Consider the following 23219-nt stretch of genomic DNA (forward strand, 5'->3'; position numbering starts at 1 on the left):
AATGATAACGTATTACAACCCCAATTCCAAAAAAGTTGGGATGCTATGTAAACTGTAAATAAAAGCTACAGCTACAAAACAGCACCATGACCACTACACACAGTGAGACCTGATACACAGTGAACAACTCAGTGTTGTGTTGATAGCACAATCTGGAAATTCAAAATGAGCATATATTTTTCAAAAAACAATAACATTTCTCAGTTTCAACATTTGATATGTTGTCTTTGTACTATTTTCAATGAAATATAGGGTTTCCATGATTTGCAAATCTTCACATTCTGCTTTTATTTATGCTTTACACAGTGACCCAAATTTTTTGGACTTGTAGAATGAACTCATCTCATCTCATTATCTCTAGCCGCTTTATCCTGTTCTACAGGGTCGCAGGCGAGCTGGAGCCTATCCCAGCTGACTATGGGCGAAAAGCGGGGTACACCCTGGACAAGTCGCCAGGTCATCACAGACAACCATTCACACTCACATTCACACCTACGGTCAATTTAGAGTCACCAGTTAACCTAACCTGCATGTCTTTGGACTGTGGGGGAAACCGGAGCACCTGGAGGAAACCCATGCAGACACGGGGAGAACATGCAAATTCCGCACAGAAAGGCCCTCGCCAGCCACGGGGCTCGAACCCGGACCTTCTTGCTGTGAGGCGACAGCGCTAACCACTACACCACCGTGCCGCCCCGAGAACGAGCTTATTTGAAATACAGCCAGCATTATTGTCATAGGTGCTGCTATAGAAAATTAATCAACACCTTCTGACCAATCAGATCAGAAAGTTCAGTAACATTGTAGAACAACATCTGATTAATGTTCATGTACATTTTTAGTGAAACTTGCATGTTAGATTTCGATATCTGCTGAATTAAAACATCCAGTTCATGGACATTGTCCTCTGCTTTGCATTTAATACAGGACATTATTGCCTGATCCATTTTATTTGCTTGACAGGCCCTTCAGGCAACTTAGAGGTCAGTTTATTTAGTGCAAAGCTAAGGGCAGAGTCGAGATTCATGGATCAGAGAGCATCACACAACACACTTGTTTTCTTGTTTTACCTTTCCACCAGGGACTCATGGTAAAAAAATGCAATTAGCTCTGTGTTGAGTGCCGCCAATGGTTTTTTTTTTTTTTGGACATTTGATCAATTACCACCAAAACGTATGTCTATACAAGGTGTCCTGTCTTCACTCAATATTCTAAGGCAATATATTTGTAATTAACCTGTATCAGGTCTCTGGTAAGTTGTCTCAAAGGTTCTGTGTAAAGTCAATGAATAATGTGTTGAACTAAGTCCTAATTAGCATCTCAGAGTGTATAAAAGCCAGCCAAGTGAGCTTGATTCAGCTTGGCTGGTCCTGTGCTACATCCAGGCGCCCTCATTCTGATGCAAATTCTAGCAAAATCTGGATTTCATTGGAAACAGGAAGCAAACAGATCTCAAACTGCAGCTAGTTATATAGAAGCCATAATGGACGGTAATTTGCTATATATTTTGTTAATATTTTGATTGATACCAAAAGTCATTGCTTGCTGTGTTCACTGTGTTCAACATTTTCATATGCTGTCTAATTTTGATTCATCTGCTTTTCCTAGTCTCGAAACTCATGCAGACCTGTTCAATGGGCATACTTTGCCCTCCTGAGGACACTGGCCCGTGTGACAAAGCCCCTCAGGTCGCAAGGATCAAAGTTCAGCTGGAAACATACAGGCTTTGGCAACAGTTTGATCAGCTTGGCACTGAGATGATAGTTACAAAAGCGGGGAGGTTTGAACAAACATTTCATCATTACAGGCAACTGCATGGACACGTACATCATTTTAAATGGCGTATATAGAACTTCATGTGTTTGTAGGACAATCTGAATCCTGGTAAACAGGTATAGGCAAAAGAAATCAGATTTTGGTCAAACACTGCTTTTTTTAGACTTCAAATTTAAGAAAACATAAATATATTTCACCAAAATTATATGGAAATATTTAGTTTTTTGAAATTTACTTTTTAGTCTAGTCCAGACTATCTTCCTGAAAAGATCACACTGGGTAAACAACCATTTGATACTACAAGCATGGTGGTACTGTAAAAACAGTCAGCCTTTCGACAAATCTCTAAAATCTTGTACACACAGTGAATATCATGCTTTAATGAAGTTGTTGGATAGCCATCGAGAAATGGACATAATCCTAATAAACTGAGTCTGCAATCAGATCATGGCTGTCAAAATGTCCATGTTGTTCTTGCTCTGTAGACAGAATGAAAGCCTTAAATATAATTTTCTCCCTTTCGGTTGCTCAAAATGTACTTTGTGCTTGAGGTATATGTGAAAAATAAACACAGGAAAACCTGTGGTTTTCAAATTATATACGGTCGAAAATGTTAAAACACAGGCTGTTCCTCATGTCAGGATGGAATTGCGCAAAAAAAAAAGCATATAAATATTTTCTCCCTTCAGCACGAAATGTCTGTACAAAAGGACCTTAATCTATCTGAATTGATTATATTGAGGGAATTCAAATCAATTTTAAAGGATATGGAATTTGGCCTCATCAGTAAGTGTTGCTATGTTCTCTACCCTTTTTTATGGTGCGATGCTGATTGTATTGTATGTTTCCTTTGGTTGTTTGCTTGTCGAAACCCTGCATGTTGGATCTCCTTTGAAAAAAGAGATATTTACTGTCAATGGGACTTTTACCTGATTAAATAAAGGTTTAGGGAAAAAAAACCCAACATTTAATATGTACTTTCTATATATTTACTACTGTGAATTTAAGGTTCCTTCAGGTACCTTTATGGTTTCTTTAGCTTGTCACCTTAGGGAAAGGGTCTACGTAGAACTCTAAAACCCTTCCAGAAAACATCAGAAGCCATCACAAGAACACTTGAGGGACTAGAAAGCAGGAATGCATTTTTCTAACATGAACATGCTCCTGTGTGTGTTGCAAAAGGAGGATGTTTCCGACATTTCAAGTGCATATCACTGACATGGACCCAGCTGCAGAGTATGTTCTCCTCATGGACTTCATTCCAGTGGATGACAAGAGATACAGGTACCAGGTTCTCATAGATGCTAGGTTTTTTGGGGGTGTCCCTTTGGGGGAACACAGCTATTCTGTGTAGAACAATGTACAACAGAGTTGATCAGAAAGGGAACTCCTTTATGAAGCTAGGAATCATTCCTTATCCAATGAACTCATCAAGAACTTTTTTTTCCTGACAGTGATCATGATTTATGCTGGAAGAATAAGCAGCTTGGACATCTAACCTCTTGAGCCTAGCAGTAGTATTTAAAGACAGCTGGATCTCCAATGGGTTTTATCAATTCAAATTATTCCTGTGTTATTCACCCGATAGTGTCTTGGAAGTCATTAAGATAATTGAAATCTGGAGGTGGGAACTGAATTTGTGTGACTGTCCCATCATTTATTTGATCTAATGAGATGGGAATTGTAAAACATCTTCAAGAGTAGGCTAATTATTAAAATCCATCATAGGTGTCTGTAGTGGAAGGCTTTCATACAAACCAGTGCAAAAGGTTCTTTGAAGAAGACAAAGAAATTGAATTTATCCCAACATTTATTTTGCTAATTTTCACAAATTTTCCTTCATTATCACAATAGTGAAAAATTCTCTCTGTTTTCTGAGGGTGATATAAATATTGTTTAATAATTTATAAGCCATTTTAACTGCCTCCAGCCTCTTTTGAATTCTTTGAGCATCTTATAGATTTTCTCAGCTGTAACATCCAGTACCAGTCAAAAATGTTTTTCTGTGTTTTGTATTTTCTATACTGTAGAACAATACTGAAGACATCAAAACTATGAAATCTCATCTCATCTCATCTCATTTCATCTCATTATCTCTAGCCGCTTTATCCTGTTCTACAGGGTCGCAGGCAAGCTGGAGCCTATCCCAGCTGACTACGGGCGAAAGGCGGGGTACACCCTGGACAAGTCGCCAGGTCATCACAGGGCTGACACATAGACACAGACAACCATTCACACTCACATTCACACCTATGGTCAATTTAGAGTCACCAGTTAACCTAACCTGCATGTCTTTGGACTGTGGGGGAAACCGGAGCACCCGGAGGAAACCCACACGGACACGGGGAGAACATGCAAACTCTGCACAGAAAGGCCCTCACCGGCCACGGGGCTTGAACCCGGACCTTCTTGCTGTGAGGCGACAGCGCTAACCACTACACCACCGTGCCGCCATGAAATAAAATATGGGACATATATGGAATTGTGTGGTAAACACAAAAGTGTTAAACAAACAAAAAAAAATATATGTTTCATATTTTAGATTCTTCAAAGTATCCAGCATTTACCTTGATGATGCTTTGCACACTACTGGCATTATCTTAACCAGCTTTATGAGGTAGTCACCTGGAATACTTTTCAATTAACACATGTCTCATCTCATCTCATTATCTCTAGCCGCTTTGTCCTTCTACAGGGTCGCAGGCAAGCTGGAGCCGATCCCAGCTGACTACGGGCGAAAGGCGGGGTACACCCTGGACAAGTCGCCAGGTCATCACAGGGCTGACACATAGACAACCATTCACACTCACATTCACACCTACGGTCAATTTAGAGTCACAAGTTAACCTAACCTGCATGTCTTTGGACTGTGGAGGAAACCCACGCGGACACGGGGAGAACATGCAAATTCCACACAGAAAGGCCCTCGCCAGCCACAGGGCTCGAACCCGGACCTTCTTGCTGTGAGGCGACAGCACTAACCACTACACCACCGTGCCGCCCAATTAACACATGTGCCTCGTCAAAAGATAATTAAAGATAATTAGTACAATTTCTTGTCTTCTTAATGCATTTGAGATCAAACAGTAAATAGTAATAAAAATACACTAAATAGCCCTATTCTGCAACTGTAGTAATCCATATTATATCAAGAACTGCTCAACTAAGTAAAGAGAAATGACATCCGTGATTAAGACACGAAGTGACCTTTAATTAATAAAAATAAAGAACACCATTGAATTAGAAGGTGTGTCCAAACTTTTGACTGGTACAATGTAGCTGGAAGTGACTGCTTTTAAAGGTCATAGGCAACGGTTTTCAATTTATGCACATTTGAAACTTTATATGTTAAAAAAACCATCTGTAATTTTCTTCTGGTCCCAAGAAGTATTGTTAATAAGTAATAATTAAAATAAGTTAGCGGGGATCGTAGCAAATTTCTGTTTGGCGATTTTCGTGACCACTCGGCGTGTGACGTCATTCAATACAAACAAACCGCTTTAGTTGAGTCCACTTCCATTTACTTGCATTGCCATTCGGCTTGAGTGCAGATGTACATTTGGGAATTTCCAAAGAAAAACCATACCTTATTGTTGTGCAGTGAACTGTAACAACGGGACCAGTTCAGGAAGAAGTTTTTACCTTTTTCTGAGAGAGGAGAAGAGGCGGAGAGAGTGGATTGGCTTTTTCCGGAAGAGAAGAAGAGGCGGAGCGAGAGGGTTGGCTTTTTCTAAAAAAGGAGAAGCGGCAGAGCGAGTGGGTTGGCTTTTTCTAAAAAAGGAGAAGAGGCGGAGCGAGTGGGTTGGCTTTTTCTAAAAAAGGAGACGAGGCGGAGAGAGTGGATCGTGCACATGAAGCCAGAGGGTTGTTTTTTTCCGGAAGAGGAGACGAGGCGGAGAGAGTGGATTGTGTGCGTGAAGCCAGAGGGTTGGCTTTTTCCGGAAGAGGAGACGAGGTGGAGAGAGTGGATTTTGTGCATGAAACAAAATCAAGCAGTCAAAGAAGAAACGGAGCAGCAATGCTCAAGCAAAAAGGAGAAGATTGGAGGTAAACAGTTTTACTTTTGCTTGCAGTTGACAAGTCAAGAATCCTGAGGGATCCTGTACAATCATTGTGGAAATGAGACAAAGGGATATTTCCTCACTTAGAGTAGGCTATAAATAGTATAATGCCACAGATGGCAGGCTAATGTGGCCTACCGGCGCACTGTCAAGTAATCGTTACCTATATCCACTAGGGAGGGCGGTTTAATTATTCTTCAAAAGGGCTCTTATTTAGTATTACGACAAAAGTAGGAATTTATCATAACTACCAGGATAAATCGTTTGGGCGCGAGTCTTGTTGAGGTCCAGCGTCACCGCGATCAGAATCGGCAGAGTCGCTGTCCGATTCCGAGGCTGCAAGGTCAAACCAGTGAGCCACATTCACCGATTGGCCATAGGTTCATACATATATGGCAGTCCCCCCAGGATTTTGCGGGCCTTTTTTGTGACTGTTGCGGGCTAAAATGTCTGATGTTGCGGGGGGTTTTCCAAAAAAATTGTGATGAAAGTTGCGGTGTTTTTTAGGTTTTTGTTGCGATTACATTGCGGGAGGAAGTGAAAGTTGCGAGAAATTGTTGTGATTTTCTCTTTTTGTGATTAAAATTGAGTGATATGTTAAATATTAAGTTATTACTGAAAAACTATTGATTAAAAAAACAAAGACACTGAGAAATGGTTCTATAAACAACTTTACCAATATAAAAGATTACCTGGACTACAAAAATGCAGAAAAATAGGCTTTACTTATCCAAATGCACCTGTTGGTTCAAAAGTTAAAGTGCAGAGAACCTCACAGCACAACATGAAGTTACCTTAAAATATAATATAAATGCCTCAGCTTTCATGTAAGAAAAAAAAAACTATTAATACTAGTACTGTGTGCAGGCAGTCTCTCCTGAAGACTAAATTAAACAATAATTATAAACTAATAAAATAAATGGCTCAGGCTTCATAGAAGAAAAAAAAACAACAATTTGAACAGAACCTCACAGTATGATGCTGAAGCTGCCTAAACAATGGAAAATAAAATACCATTTTGGCAAAAATGTTGGCATCCATTAATTTCTTGTATTAAGTAAAAAAATAATGTAAAGTGTGCACAGTCCTTCACTATAAACATAACACATTTTCAGTAACAGAATTTAAGCCTACATAAGCACTGACTCGCACATGCTGCTTCTCTTGAACGTATACATGGAAGTAAGGCGGAAGGTAGTTTGTCGACGTCACCTCAAGACGATGCCAACGATTTGTCAAATTTGCGGGAAAGTTGCGGTGATTGGATATAATTGCAACACCGCCCTGAATTTGTGGGGATTGGTTGAATTTGCGTTGAAGTTGCAAATCACAACATTGCGAAATCCTGGAGGGTCTGATATGGTTTCACCTCTCGATATTCAATTTGGAGAGTTCCTACTTCAAAATCACTATTGCTTTCTTACATTTTATGCAACCTCTCATGACTAAAATCCGTACACGTGTGCTCGGTTCGCAAGTAAACACAGAACTGCTCCCAGTCTGCTTGGCTTGAATGACCTCATGACAACGGCCCCCTGGCGGTGAAAGTGCACATAAGTGAGATGTAAACAAACCTTCAGAAATTGGGCAAAACAGTATATTTTAACCGTTTTATTCAATTTTAGGGTGCAAATTAGACACTAGGAAGATTGAATTCACTTTTTGGGTCGTTCTTCTAGGCAATAAAGTTGATATTCTACGTTTTACCTCCGACCATTGACTATGACCTTTAATCCCATTCCTGCCTACTGCTGAAGGAATTCTGACCAGGATCTGCAGAATGTTTGATCAATCCTGCCCACTTATTATTTTAATTTGCACCTGCCCACAATATTTACTAATGAACTTAGTCCATTATATTTCCCAAAGCAGGGGCGGATCCAGGAAAATGGAAGCGGGGGGCGTCAACCCAGGAGTCCAGAGGCCACCAGAAGCCCCCAGAAACTCTGCAGTTTTTAAATGCCCGGAGATGCGTTTTGAGCTGTTAGAGACATGTTGTAAATGAAATCTCTTAAAGAAAATTACCATAACAAAAATATGTTTTAAAAGTAGGAACTTTCAAAACCATTTTATTAGTAACTGAAAATTATATTGTCAGAGTTGCAGGTATATGTCTAAATTGTCCATAGGTGTGAATGGTTGTTTCCCAAGCCCGGAAATGGGAGGGTTGTTGCAGGAAGGGTATCTGGCGTAAAAACTATGCTCCAATTAATATGACATGTGGCTCAATAGGGTCTATCCTATCATTAGGGAATTCAAAGCCTGGATGACTGAATTCCAAGGTACTGGGATAATCAAGCTCTAGGAACAACTAATCATCTGCATAATATTGGACTGAAAAAGTTGAATTGACATTGAGATGATTTCTCAGTGTTTTTCTTTGCAGGTACGCCTTCCATAGCTCTTCATGGCTCATAGCAGGGAGTGGAGATGTCGCAATCCCAGGAAGAGTGCACTTTCACCCAGATTCACCAGCACGCGGGGCCCAGTGGATGAAACAAACCGTCTCATTTGACCGCCTCAAACTTACCAACAACCTTCTGGATGATAATGGCCATGTAAGTATTAGACGAGAAACTCATAGCAACATTGTGTATATGTAAACATGCATAGAATTAATGTACATATGTATTTGGATTGTGCAGATCATCCTGAATTCCATGCACCGGTATCAACCACGACTGCATGTAGTGCTTGTGGACCAAAGTAGGGACAGTCAGCGTTCAACTCACCGCAACTTCTGCACTTTCTCCTTCCCAGAAACACAATTCATTGCAGTCACCGCCTACCAGAACCACAGGGTAACTAACAAATTACCTGTCGCAAATTACAGGTTTATGTTAATGAACTCATTCTAACACTTCATTGTTTCTGCAGTAACAGCTGATTCACTCGTGTGGCAAATGCTCCACATAATCTAATCTTCACATAAGACTAATGATTGACAGATTAGAAAATGTGTTGTTAGTTAACAAAATAAAATGCATGATCATTAATATGGTGAAGTTTTCCATAGATATTTATGGAAGGAGTCTCCAGTCTGAGTGCTTCGTTAAGCTAAAGACAGGAAGGGGTAAGGCCACAGGAAAAGCTATGACAGGCTGCTTTATTACCTTCAACAGAAAAAAAAAATCAGGCTGGTGAGGGAACAACTGCATATAGCTGTTAGTAAGCGATAACAGGAACTATCATGTCATGTAGACGTTTCACAACATTAAATGTAAGTATAAACAGATAGAAATACAATGTGATATTCTTTAATATATAAATAAATAAATAAATAAATAAGTATAATATATAAAATATAATAATATATAGTAGTAAACATTTTGGGCGGCATGGTGGTATAGTAGTTAGCGCTGTCGCCTCACAGCAAGAAGGTCCGGGTTCGAGCCCCGTGGCCGGCGAGGGCCTTTCTGTGCGGAGTTTGCATGTTCTCCCCGTGTCCGCGTGGGTTTCCTCCGGGTGCTCCGGTTTCCCCCACAGTCCAAAGACATGCAGGTTAGGTTAACTGGTGACTCTAAATTGACCGTAGGTGTGAATGTGAGTGTGAATGGTTGTCTGTGTCTATGTGTCAGCCCTGTGATGACCTGGCGACTTGTCCAGGGTGTACCCCGCCTTTCGCCCGTAGTCAGCTGGGATAGGCTCCAGCTTGCCTGCGACCCTGTAGAACAGGATAAAGCGGCTAGAGATAATGAGATGAGATGAGATGAGATGAGATGAGATGAGATGAGATGAGACAATCCCAATTCCAATAAAGTTGAGACACTGTGTAAAACATAAATAAAAACAATATGAAGATTTGAAAATCATGGAAACCTTATATTTCTTTGAAAACAGCACAAAGACAGCATATCAAATGTTGAAACTGAGAAATTTTATTGTTTTTTTTTTAAAATTACGTTCATTTTGAATTTGATGTCAGCAACATGTTTCACGTTTCTGTAAAGTTGGGACACGGCAACAAAAGACTAAAAAAGTTGTGTAATGCTAAAACAACTAATTTGGTTAATTGGCAACAGGTCAGTAATATGATTGGTTATAAAACGAGCATCCCAGAGAGGCTGAGTCTCTGAGAAGTAAAGATGGGGAGGGGTTCACCGCTCTGTGAAAGACTGCATGGGCAAACAGTGCAACAATTTAAGAATAACGTTCCTCAATGTAAAATTGCAAAGAATTTGGGGATCACATCATCAATGGTACATAATATCATTAAAGGATTCAGAGAATCTGGAGAAATCTCTGTATGCAAGAGACAAGGCTGAAAAGTGACAGTGGATGCCTGTGATCTTCAGGCCCTCAGGCGACACTGCATTAAAGGTCTACTAAGGTGACAATGTCGATTTTTTTCACTATACATCTGAAATAGTGTATTAATGAGATGCAATCCTGACTTACAGACAAACCTGAACTCTTTACCTGCAAAACGAGGCTGAAACTATGCGTTATATCACACTTGTATGGAAAAGGCAGAAATATTGCCGGAAACACCCGAGCTGCTTTCAGAATGGTTTCCGTAAGGTGTGACGTTACCTACAGTACACGGCCATATTCGACAAAATGGACGATAGTGCCAGTGACATTTCTTCACTGATTTCCTTGAGTATTTTGGACAATGACACGAATAGCGATGATGATCATGATACACAAGCATTACCATATCAATTCAAGCCATGTGCAATTCCTACAGAAGAAAGGAACACAGAAAAGTCCTCTGGGAATGATGGGTCGGAATTGCAGCACCAGCAACTGGGTCAAAATGACTGGTAAGAGTTTTTCTTAATATATTCTCAATAAACTTGCTCATTAATAGGTACGAGCTGTTTTTAGTATATTCCCAATAATTATTAGAAAACATTTATGATGTATTTAAAGCGACAAATTAATGGAAATGTTAGATATATATCATACCGAAAAAAAGCATAGTCATTTACTTGTAACCGGAAGACCATATACCGGTTTTCTGTCACCTACATTAGGTCTAGGCTTTATACAAATCACAGTCTTCAACAGAGAGGATGTTTTTAGATTTTTTATCTACGATTACTAATGTGGTTACACACAAGTGAACAATATTTATAGAGTTGTTTAGTTAGTCATTACCGAGGATTTTTTGACTATAGAGTGCTCCGAGATGATGCTAAAAATAGTAACACTGCGGTCTGCACGGCCATCTTGGAAGTCACTCGCTCCAGAGCGCTCATAGAGTACACATCATAGAGTACACATTCACTGATTTGTTTCCGCGTTAGAGGGCTTAGAAGCTTGGATTTTTTAAGAATTTAGACATCTGAAGTGATGGAGCACTACTGTGATAGTTTAGATAAGCAGGCACGGGAGCGTTATGCTGAGAAGGTACGTTTCATTGGGAATGTAGATCCATACACTGTTAGTGAGAAGGAATGGAAAGCTGACCCCAGCTTGTTGCCGCATGTGACATACATCGATCTTGTGAACTATCTAGTGTTTCACCCAAGTCCATTTTGTGAACTAAAGCATGTGTACATAAACATTACTAGGCCTAGATCTTAAATGCCATTTGATGCAACAATGCACTGCAGTAGACATAAGCTACCTAATGTGACAAATATATCCATCAGGGGCGATTTCTCAGAGATAACAAGGGAAGCCGAGCTTCCCCTAAAATTCTCTCCCCAAACTGCGGCATCTATGACGTTGAATTCTCATTAAAACAATAACTTGCATAACATAATATATGCCCAAGATTGTATTTACGTTCATAACTATCCTGTAACTTATTTGAGTGATGTCTGACGAACTTGCAGTTCGCTACGAGAATCACCTTTGCTGCCAGGCTGTAACCAGCGTTGCCAGATATTGCTGACGTTTTCCAGCCAAAATATGTTCAAAACCCACCAAAATGCAATTAAAACCTCCCAATCTGGCAACACTGGCTGTAACCTTTCTTATTTCAATGGGCTCTATGCGCTGGCAGCCGGGTATCCGTTGCAGTCTATGAGAGGGCTCTGAACAGCCAATTTCGGCTAGTTGTTATTGGTTAAAATCGACAAAATCGTCACTTCCAGGGAAGCCAGGCTTTTCTGGGACTAAACAAGACAGTGGGAGGGGCAAGAAGCCGGGCTGATGAAGGATTATTGGAGGTGGTGTTTGAAAGACATGAGGAGGGCGGGCTCTGTCAGCGAGGAACACGGAAGCATGATCAGTCCCTAGCGGATGTCGAGAAAGTGTAGTCGTGTGCCAAAGTGCTGTCCGAATTTCTTTTCATATAAACGTTTCTTCTCATTGATGTCTCTGTACATTACTCTGTAAATAAATGTAAATATTACTCGTTGTGCTCCGTTAACTTTCATCCATTCTATCAGTTTGATCATTCGTGAATTCACTCGTTTATTTCATTTGTAGTTCAATCTGGTTGTAGGCTAGCTTGAGCCTTATTGGGATCTGCAGTGCTAGCTGCTAACAGAAATTGGTGAAGTCTCTGGAAAGCACAACCAGCTGGTATGACAGGGTCACAGACCATTTTCTGGAAAAGGAGTGGAGGGCAGAATTTGTGTATAAATAGTGTGCATCATATAATGTTCATGAATCTGAAGTGTGTATATTGTTCAGTAATGTTAAGAGAATGGTGGGCTCTGTGTTATAGGTTATACCTGGGTATAATATTCAAGGTTCTGTGTGTTGCATAGCCTACCTGGTTATGAATTTCCAGACTGTGTTGCAGAAGATGTTCAAGGATGTGTTGCACAGCTGGGTGTTGTGTTAAAGACTCTGTGTTGCATATCAGGGTATGATGTTCAAGGCTCTTCGTTGAATAGCCAGTGATTTTTGGATGTTTGATATTTTTGATTAAGGATATGAGGCACTAGCCTGGCAAGCCAGACTATAACATGAAATGTACAAGCAAAAATACTTTCTGCCACTAGGTAGGGTTGTCTAGTTCACTATGCTAATGGGGCACACCTTTCTATGCTTTGATATCCGGCCTACAGGTTTTACGATGAATGCGTAAAATGGGCTTCCCCTGTTTTAAAAACCAGCAGCCGCCACTGATGTCCATTAATCATTGCTGAAAGTACATAGAAAAGATAATAGTTTGTATCACATTTATTTTAGTAACTATGAAATTCAAGACAATTTAACCTACCTGTCACAAAGTGATCAGAACAAATCCGGATACAGTCAAGTTGTCCTAAATTTGATCAGTTAATGGCAGCCAGCCACTGTCGTCTCCTCCACTCGCTTTTCTCCTGTGCTGCAATTCCCTGGTTAGTCACGACTTTAGGGAGTCTGTGGAAGCTTTTGCCACCCTTTTCCCCCCGGCTACTACAGCCAACAATGACACACGTATTCGGCATTGTCACCCCTTTTAGCTTCACTGAACAACAACAATGCACTGACACAGCGACCTTTGACTTCCAATATGGCCGTCGCTGGGTTCGCGCTGACCTCGAAGCACTCTATACTAAATCAAAGCAAGACACCCATTATACAACAAACATCAAGCTGCTTAGCTGCATCAGCAATTATTACGTTTATACCCAAAGGAACTCAAAATAATGTATCTGCTTAATAAAATGTATCACACCTAATAAAAAGTTAGGGAAGCCATAAAAAGTGTTTTCTTACCCTTTGAACTTCTCTTTTGCGGACTACTGATCGTGTTGTCTCGTTTGTCTTGTCCGCTTTTTGGCTGAAGACTGTGGGAACCGTATCTGGATTCAGCGCTGGCTAGTACGGTATTCCTAATGCCCGGTGCATCCGAGTTGTTTGAGTGAAACAATTTTCTTCAAAATGTTCCGAGCACACGAGCTGCGAATGTGCTGCTTATGCACCCAAAGGACCATTCCAGTCAGCCCGTGAGAGGTCTGTCCCTGTGTGGCAAATGGCATTTATCCATTACCTTCTTATCTTTTTGCACTTTGGGAATTGATGCAGGCAAGTTTTTTCACTTCTGTCATTGTTGCATCCTCAGGTAATGTTCACATGAATCCTGTATAGTAAAGCAGTGTTTGTTTACCCTCTTTTTGCGTTGCCGCGGGGTTGGACTGTCTACCTCGCTAATTACAGTAGGCTAGCCTGGTGATGTCTTGATGAGGAAGTTTTTCATGAATGAGTCGAGAGTATGCTAAGCATGCTAATGAGTGCTTATGCTGCCAGGAATGTGGAAAAACTTGCACACTTGCCTCTTCGACAGATTTAGATTGTGTGCAGATCTGTTTGTAGGTTGTCCAGCAAGGTTACAGTCCGCAGAATGAGGCTGTCACAGCAGCACTACTTGTACCGGGGATATAAATATGAAAAGTTGCCTCCCCCCGTTCAGTCACATACGGTAGGAGTACATCAGCTGTTCACTCTTCCCTCGCTGTTTATCAGCGACATCGGTATTATCTTTCCCCCCTCCACTTTTTTGTTAGAGAAATGGAATTTCAAATTTTTTTCATATAAACTTTTAATGAAGAAATCTCCAGCCAGGGGCAGCTTCAAGTCTTACTCACTGTGTGGAGCTTCCATGTCTTGCCTTCTTACGTTTTTGTCCTTTGGGAATTGATACAGGCTATTTTTTTTTCACTTCTGCCATTGTTGCATCCTCCCACACAACACCTGGATCCAAACATTACCTCAAATAATCTTAAAAAATATGAAAGCAAACAATCCTCACTGTTATCACTACTCTCAATTATAGCGGTGTGTACTGTGAGTGACATCACCTGTCGGGAGCTTAGGAACATTTCCTATCATTAACTGAGCAGCGATAGTGTGTAAAATATGTGAAGGTAATTGGCTAACTAAAGTCGTTTACTATCATAAATGGTCAGAAAATGGGCTCTTATGTAGTTGAAAACCACTATTTGTTTGTTTAAAATAAGAAAAACGGGTGGGGTAATTGCCATCTTAGTTGGTCTTTAAAAGCAGACACATGTCTGTAGTGGAAATCACTGTACGGGCTCAGGAACATTTCAGAAAACCATCGTCTGTGAAAACAGTTCATTACTGCATCCACAAATGCAAGTTAAAACCAGATATAAACAATATCCAGAAAAACCGCCACCTTTTCTAGGCCCGAGCTCTTTTACGATGGACTGAGGCGAAGTGGAAAAATGTCCCGAGGTCTGACAAATCAAAAGTAGAAATTCTTTTTAGAAATCATGGAAACCATGTCCTCCAGGCTAAAGAGGAGAGGGACCATCCAGTTTATCAGTGCACAGTTCAAAAGCCAGTATCTGTGATGGTATGAGGGTGCATTAGTGCACATGACATGGGTAGCTTGTACATCTGGGAAGGCATCATTAATGCTGAATGATATATACATGTTTCAGAGCAATATGCTGCCATCCAGACAAAATCTTTTTCAGGGAAGGCCTTCCTTCTTTCAGCAAGTCAATGCCAAACTGCTTTCTGCACATATTAAAACTGCATGGCTGTGTAGTAAAAGAGTCCGGGTGCTAAACTGGCTTGCCTGCATTCCAGACCTGTTTAAAACATTTGGCACATTATGAAGCGCAAAATATGACAAAGGAGTCCCCGAACTGTTGAGCAACTGAAATTGTTTATCAGGCAAGAATGGGACAACATTTCTCTTTCAAAACTACAGCAATTGATCTCCTCAGTTCCCAAACATTTACAGAGTGTTATTAAAAGTAGAGGCGATGCAACACAGTGGTAAACATGCCCCTGTTCCAACTTTTTTGAAACATGTTGCTGACATAAAATTCAAAATGAGCATTTTTTTCCCAAAAAAACCCAATAAAATTTCTCAGTTTCAACATTTGATATGTTTTTGTCTCATCTCATTATCTCTAGCCACTTTATCCTGTTCTACAGGGTCGCAGGCAAGCTGGAGCCCATCCCAGCTGACTACAGGCGAAAGGCGGGGTACACCCTGGACAAGTCGCCAGGTCATCACAGGGCTGACACATAGACACAGACAACCATTCACACTCACATTCACACCTACGGTCAATTTAGAGTCGCCAGTTAACCTAACCTGCATGTCTTTGGACTGTGGGGGAAACCGGAGCACCCGGAGGAAACCCACGCGGACACGGGGAGAACATGCAAACTCCGCACAGAAAGGCCCTCGCCGGCCACGGGGCTCGAACCCGGACCTTCTTGCTGTGAGGCGACAGCACTACACCACCGTGCCACCAGATATGTTTTTGTACTATTTCCAATTAAATATAGGATTTCCATGATTTGCCAATCTTCACATTCTGTTTTTATTTATGTTTTACACAGTGTCCCAGGTTTTTGGAATTGCAGCTGTAAACCACTTGTACTTTCATTAGAAAATCATCAAATTCAGTCAAATACTGAACATTTTAAGTTCAATTCAGTGAAATGCTGGATAATGATTTTGCTGATCAGGTACTTCATCACTGATGGCTTTTACTTTTACAGGACTCATTATCCAACCCCAAATCAGAAAAGTTGGGATAGTATGGAGAATGTAAATAAAAAAAAGAAATCACTGATTTCTGAATTTACTCTGATTTATATTTCACTTGTATTTCATCGTAGACAGTATGAACCCAAGATATTTCATGTTTTTCCTGGTCAACTTCATTTCATTTGTTAATGTACATCCAATCCTGTATTTCAGGGCTGCAATACATTCCAAAAAAAGTTGGGACAGAGACAATTTAGGGCTAGTAATGAGGTAAAGCAATGGAATAATGTGATTTGAAAGAGGTGATGTCAACAGGTGATTGTAATCATGATTTGGCACAAAATCGGTATCTAGGAAAGGCCTAGTCTTTGAGGAGCAAAGAGGAGCCGAGGATCTCCAGTTTGTCAACAAATGCATGAGAAAATTGTTGAAAATTATTGTTTAAAAATAATATTCTTCAAAGAAAGATAGGAAGGGATTTGGATATTTCACTGTCTACTGTGCATAATATCATTAAATGATTCAAGGAATCTGGAGGAGTTGCAGTGCGTAAAGGGCAAGGGCACAAGCCTAAGCTGAACACTTGTGATCTCTGATCCCTCAGATGGCACTGCATCAAAAACCATCATTCATCTGTAGCTGATATAACCACATGGGCTTGGGATTACTTTGACAAACCTTTGTGTCAAGCACTACAATACAGAATTGCATCCATAAATGCTGGTTAAAACTTTACTGTGCAAAAAGGAAGCCTTATGTTAACTGTGTCCAGAAGTGCCATCAACTTCTCTGGGCTTGGAGGCATCTGGGATGGACAATCACACAGTGGAAACTGTATGGTGGTCAGATGAATCAGTATTCCAGGTCTTTTTTGGAAGAAATGGATGCCATGTGCTCTGGACCAAAGTCGAAAGAACCATCCAGACTGTTAAGAGTTGGACAAAATAACACCTGAAATGCTTCATCATCAGGGCGGCACGGTGGTGTAGTGGTTAGCGCTGTCACCTCACAGCAAGAAGGTCCGGGGTCGAGCCCTGTGGCCGGCGAAGGCCTTCCTGTGCGGAGTTTGCATGTTCTCCCCGTGTCCGTGTGGGTTTCCTCCGGGTGCTCCGGTTTCCCCTACAGTCCAAAGACATGCAGGTTAGGTTAACTGGTGACTCTAAATTGACCGTGAGTGTGAATGGTTGTCTGTGTCAGTTATGTGTCAGCCCTGTGATGACCTGGCCAGGGGCGCAGATAGGATTTTTGAACTGGGGGGGACTGAGCTGTCAGCAAATGATTCCATTTTGTGTGTATATATATATATATATATATATATATATATATATATATATATATATATATATATACACATACACTACCGTTCAAAAGTTTGGGGTCACTTTGAAATGTCCTTATTTTTGAAAGAAAAGCACTGTTCTTTTCAATGAAGATCACTTTAAACTAATCAGAAATACACTCTATACATTGCTAATGTGGTAAATGACTATTCTAGCTGCAAATGTCTGGTTTTTGGTGCAATATCTCCATAGGTGTATAGAGGCCCATTTCCAGCAACTATCACTCCAGTGTTCTAATGGTACAATGTGTTTACTCATTGCCTCAGAAGGCTAATGGATGATTAGAAAACCCTTGTACAATCATGTTAGCACAGCTGAAAACAGTTTAGCTCTTTAGAGAAGCTATAAAACTGACCTTCCTTTGAGCAGATTGAGTTTCTGGAGCATCACATTTGTGGGGTCGATTAAATGCTCAAAATGGCCAGAAAAATGTCTTGACTATATTTTCTATTCATTTTACAACTTATGGTGGGAAATAAAAGTGTGACTTTTCATGGAAAACACAAAATTGTCTGGGTGACCCCAAACTTTTGAACAGTAGTGTGTTACATGTTATTTCACCTCCCTCACTGCCATCACCAGGAACTACCTGCAGGCCAGGACAATGATAACATTTTAACATAGCCTATGGAAATCCAAAGTTTACACATTATCATCACGCACAGAAATTGCAAAACTGCAAAATTAGTTTTAAAACCGCTAAGTTCCAACTGTTAAACATAGCGAGAGGCTGGGCTACGTGTGTGTGTGTAAAGTGTAAACCAGTGCATCCTGACTTTCTAACTATGCCTGTGTGTTGCGTGAGCGGCAGTCAGTCAACAACTCTTCGCAAAGTTTCCTTATGAAACAATATGCTCGCTGAAATTATGGCAGGGAACGCCAGATTAAACATTAAAACTGCCTTCTGAGCACTGTATCTACAGGCTACCACCGAAAGAAGGAGGCTACCAGAAAGGCATCTCTACTCCGTACGATTTTACTTTCACTACGACATTACTTTGAACAGACTATCAAAAAATTGCAAGGTGATATGATAAAGTAAGGCACAGTTTACTTACAGTCGGTTTTTTTTAAAAAAAACGATGCAATCGTTTTCTGCCTTTTGGCACCCTTCATCATGCCGTGTTGGGGTCCTGAACTAGGAGGAGCTGTCCCCGATATGCCTGTCAAACTTGTTGTGGGCAACCATAGCAACCAAGCTCGAGCTCGCAACCTGTGCAGTCTGCGCAGTTGCAACTATGTATGTACTGCTGTGCACCTCAATAAACCGAATGGTAATTAGTCTTTTGATTTTTCCGTGAGGTTTGCCTTATGCAAAGAAAGACAGCATAGACGTTTTTTCCTCCCTATAAGTGGGGGGGACCGAACGAGGTGAATTTAAATCTGGGTGGGACGAATCCCCCTCCTCTATCTGCGCCCATGGACCTGGCAACTTGTCCAGGGTGTACCCTGCCTTTCGCCCGTAGTCAGCTGGGATAGGCTCCAGCTTGCCTGCGACCCTGTAGAACAGGATAAAGTGGCTACAGATAATGAGATGAGATGCTTCATCATTTGGTGTCTTCAGTCCCTAAACATCTTTTAAATGTTGTGAAAAGGAATAGCAACATTATAAAGTAGTAAATACTTTATTGTCCCAAACTTTGTTTTTGAAATGTGTTGCAAGAATCAAAATGTATATGTCTATTTTAAAAAAAAAGTAATAAAATTGTGATAAATGACTTGCATAGCGCCACTTCAGTGAGTTCAATAGCTCTGGTGAGTTAAATATTCTTACAGCTAAATTATAAAGGACACAGCTCAACACAGCCGAGTTGAAAGCATACAAAGGTGCCGCTGGCAGCCGCCATACTATTTGTGCCCAGATATTCACACCTATGGGCAATTTGGAGTAGCCAGTTAACCTAACTGCATGTCTTTGGACTGTGGCGGAAACCGGAGCACTCCGAGGAAACCCACGCAGACACAGGGAGAACATACAAACTCCACACAGAAAGGCCCTCAACGGCCTTCTTGCTGTGAGGCAACAGTGCTAACCACTACACCACCGTGTCGCCCGGGTCATGAGGAAAACATCAAATAATGTACTGTTGTATTGCTTTGAGTGCAATACAGGTCAAAGATTATTTACAAATCATTGTTTTCAGTTTTAATTTCAATTTCAACAAACCGTCCCAACTTTTTCTGATTTGGGGTTATATTTAAGTAACAATACTTTTATTTGACGAAGGTTTTGGGCAACTCTGCTGGTTTTCGGGGATGGAGAAAGAAACATTATCACTCATATTACAAACGTAATATAGCCATGCACCTCTGACAACCTCTGATAGTGGTTTGAGTGATCAGGTCAGAACATGTTTCAAAAACCCTGGACTTAACACTATCTATCTGTAATCACCACCTGAGATGGATGTTAATATTGAGGTCTGAATGGGGCCTAAACAATTTCTGACCAGAAAAGACTGGAAAAGTATAGAAGCAAAAAGAAGTTATGTTTATTTTCTTCATTGTTGTATTGCTTTGCTCTGTTTAGATCACACAGCTAAAGATAGCCAGCAATCCTTTTGCTAAAGGCTTCCGCACTACAGACACTAATAACTGGTATGTCCTTTCCTGCACACAGAATCAAAATGAAAAAAAGCCTAGTATGCAGTGGCACAAGTTGCATTATTATATAACTTTTAAAGTGGTACTCTTTCTTGGACAGGGCTGCAGAAGAGTCCAAGTCTCACCTTGCTCATTCTCTTTTGCCCTTGTACCCTCAAGAGATCACACAACACCCAGGCACTTCTCCTAAGGAGCAAAGGACAACAGAAAAACAGCATGTAATCCGTGAGTTCTGTCCATTTCTCCAGAGTTCTGTGTGACTAAATCCTATTAGAATAAGTGGAATATTAAATATAAATAAAGTTAAATAAGGTGCATGCTATTATCTCATCATCTCTAGCCACTTTATCCTTCTACAGGGTCGCAGGCAAGCTGGAGCCTATCCCAGCTGACTATGGGCGAAAGGCAGGGTACACCCTGGACAAGTCGCCAGGTCATCACAGGGCTGACACATAGACAACCATTCACACTCACCTACGGTCAATTTAGAGTCACCAGTTAACCTAACCTGCATGTCTTTGGACTGTGGGGGAAACCGGAGCACCCGGAGGAAACCCACGCGGACACGGGGAGAACATGCAAACTCCGCACAGAAAGGCCCTCGCCGGCCCCGGGGCTCGAACCCAGGACCTTCTTGCTGTGAGGCGACAGCACTAACCACTACACCACCGTGCCGCCCTGCATGCTATTATAAGAAATGAATCAATGACGGGAAGTTGTGATGCAGCCCAATATGAAGATTACGTTCAACAATATGGCCCAAAGTTTCTTATTCCTCATATACCACAGCAATTTGCCAACATTAACACTTTAAAATGATAAAGTCGACCAGCCACAGCATGAAGTTAAGGGAAAGAGTAGTGGAAGCTAGGCTAAAAGGAGAGGTGGAGATATGTGAGCAGCAATATGGTTTCTTGCCAGGAAAGAGTACTACAGATGCAATATTTGCTTTGAGAATGTTGATGGAAAAGTATAGAGAAGGCCAGAAGGAGCTGCATTGTGTGTTTGTGGCTTTAGAGAAGGCATATGACAGGGTGCTGAGAGAGGATTTGTGGTACTGCATGAGGAAATCAGGAGTGGGGGAGAAGTATGTGAGATTGGTGCAGGATATGTATGAGGACAGTATGACAGCAGTGAGATGTGCAGTGGGAATGACGGAGGCGTTTAAGGTGGAGATTGGATTGCACCAGGGCTCAGCCCTAAGTCCTTTCTTGTTTGCAACGGTAATAGACAGGTTGACTGATGACATCAGGCAAGAGGCCCCATGGACAATGATGTTTGCAGATGATATTGTGATTTGTAGTGAGAACAGAGAGCAAGTGGAAGAAAACTTAGAGACATTTGGAGGTATGCACAAGAGAAAAGGGGAATGAAAGTCAGTAGGAGCAAGAAGCATGTGCATGAATGAGGGTGAGGATAATGGAATGGGCCAGCTGCAAGGAATAGAGGTGGTCAAAGCAGATGAGTTCAAATATCTGGGGTCAACTGTACAAAGCAATGACGAGTACGGAGGAGAAGTGAAGGAGAGTGCAAGCAGGTTGGAATGGATGGAGGAGAGGGTCAGGAGTGATTTGTGACAGAAGGTTGCCAGCAAGAGTGAAAGAGAAAGTGTACAAGACCAGCTATGTTGTATGGTTTGGAGACGGTGGCACTGACAAAAAGACAGGAGGCTGAACTGGAGGTAACAGAGTTGAAGATGTTGAGATTTTCATTGGGAGTGACAAAGTTGGACAAGATTAAAAATGAGTATATTAGAAGGACAGGACATGTAGGACGGCTTGGAGACAAAGTGAGAGAGGCGAGATTGAGATGGTTTGGACACGTACAGAGGAGAGATCCAGGGTATATTGGGAAAAGAATGCTGGAGATGGAGTTGGCAGGTAGAAGGAAACGAGGAAGACAAAAGATGAGATTTATAGATGTGGTGAAGGAGGACATGAAGACGGTTGGTGTGACAGAACAAGATACAGAGGACTGGAGGAGATGGAGGGATATTATCCGCTGTGGCGACCCCTAATGAGAACAGCCAGAAGAAGAAGAAGAAAAAGCAGACAAAGAAGAGGATTTTTAAAATGTCATTTTAAAAAAATCTGTTTATAGTTGCATTTAATGTTGTGGAACATCTACAAAAATGTTAGTTCCTGCTATTACTTACATTATAAACACTCCCTCATGAGTCTCTCTTTTCTGTTTCTCTTGAAGTTAATAAGATGTCATGTTACTAAAAAAAAAACCATACTCACTGTTAAAAAGAGCTGACACTGGAGACTCCTTCCATAAATGCTAAATAAACTGTCATTCACAGAGGGAGTGTCCAGTACTACTGAGAGGAAAAAGACAGGGAGACATGCTCATGTCCACACAGCTCCTATTGTCCCTCTGTTTCACTGTCAGTGGGATGGTCTTCGGCAACCAGAACGAAGCCACCTTAACTGAAGAAAAGTCAGTGTGTTTATGTTAAACTTATGTTTTACTGTTGTCTTTACAGCTGTCTTATAATCTCCTAATAGTGCATGATGTGTGTAATGAGAAGTGTTTTGTTTGCGTGTGTGTAACTATTTAAAATCTCCATTGCTTTCATGATTGTCTCTCACAGTGACAAAATAAACTGCTGGTTTTCCTTGGAATCAATTAACATTGTATTATAGAATAGAATGCCTTTTATTGTCACTGCACAAATGTACAACGAAATTTAGTTAATCACAGGACAGCATACATACACGCTGCCACTCTTGGGCACGCCAGCCCAAGGTCGTCCTATGTTATCCTAACTGCATGTCTTTGAACTGTGGGGGAAACTGGAGCACCCGGAGGAAACCCACACAGACATGGGGAGAACATGTAAACTCCACACAGGAAGGCCCCCGTCGGCCGCTGGGCTCAAACCCAGAACCTTCTTGCTGTGAGGTGACAGCGCTAACCACTACACCACCGTGCCGCCCATTAGTGAAGTACAACCAAATATCTTGCCTTTTATCATACATACTTCATCATGTTAACAAACATTTTAAAATGGTGCATGGTAGACCAAGTAATGCAAAAATAATTGCCTAATTTTTCAACTTTATA

The 23219-nt window shown here is 41.1% G+C and overlaps 1 protein-coding gene across 1 annotated transcript; it reads left to right on the top strand.

Moving 5' to 3' along the window:
• The first annotated feature begins 1483 nt into the window (after positions 1 to 1483).
• On the top strand, positions 1484 to 22836 carry LOC132871981 (T-box transcription factor TBX1). Its single transcript, XM_060906633.1, has 8 exons — positions 1484 to 1490; positions 1609 to 1780; positions 2959 to 3060; positions 8224 to 8395; positions 8483 to 8638; positions 20077 to 20144; positions 20251 to 20375; positions 22456 to 22836. The coding sequence occupies exons 1-8, from the start codon at positions 1484 to 1486 to the stop codon at positions 22584 to 22586; spliced, it is 933 nt and encodes a 310-aa protein (XP_060762616.1). The 3' UTR covers positions 22587 to 22836.
• The last annotated feature ends 383 nt before the right edge of the window (positions 22837 to 23219 follow it).

The sequence above is a fragment of the Neoarius graeffei genome, chromosome 23, assembly GCF_027579695.1.
Source record: "Neoarius graeffei isolate fNeoGra1 chromosome 23, fNeoGra1.pri, whole genome shotgun sequence".
Classification (NCBI taxonomy): Eukaryota; Metazoa; Chordata; class Actinopteri; order Siluriformes; family Ariidae; genus Neoarius; species Neoarius graeffei.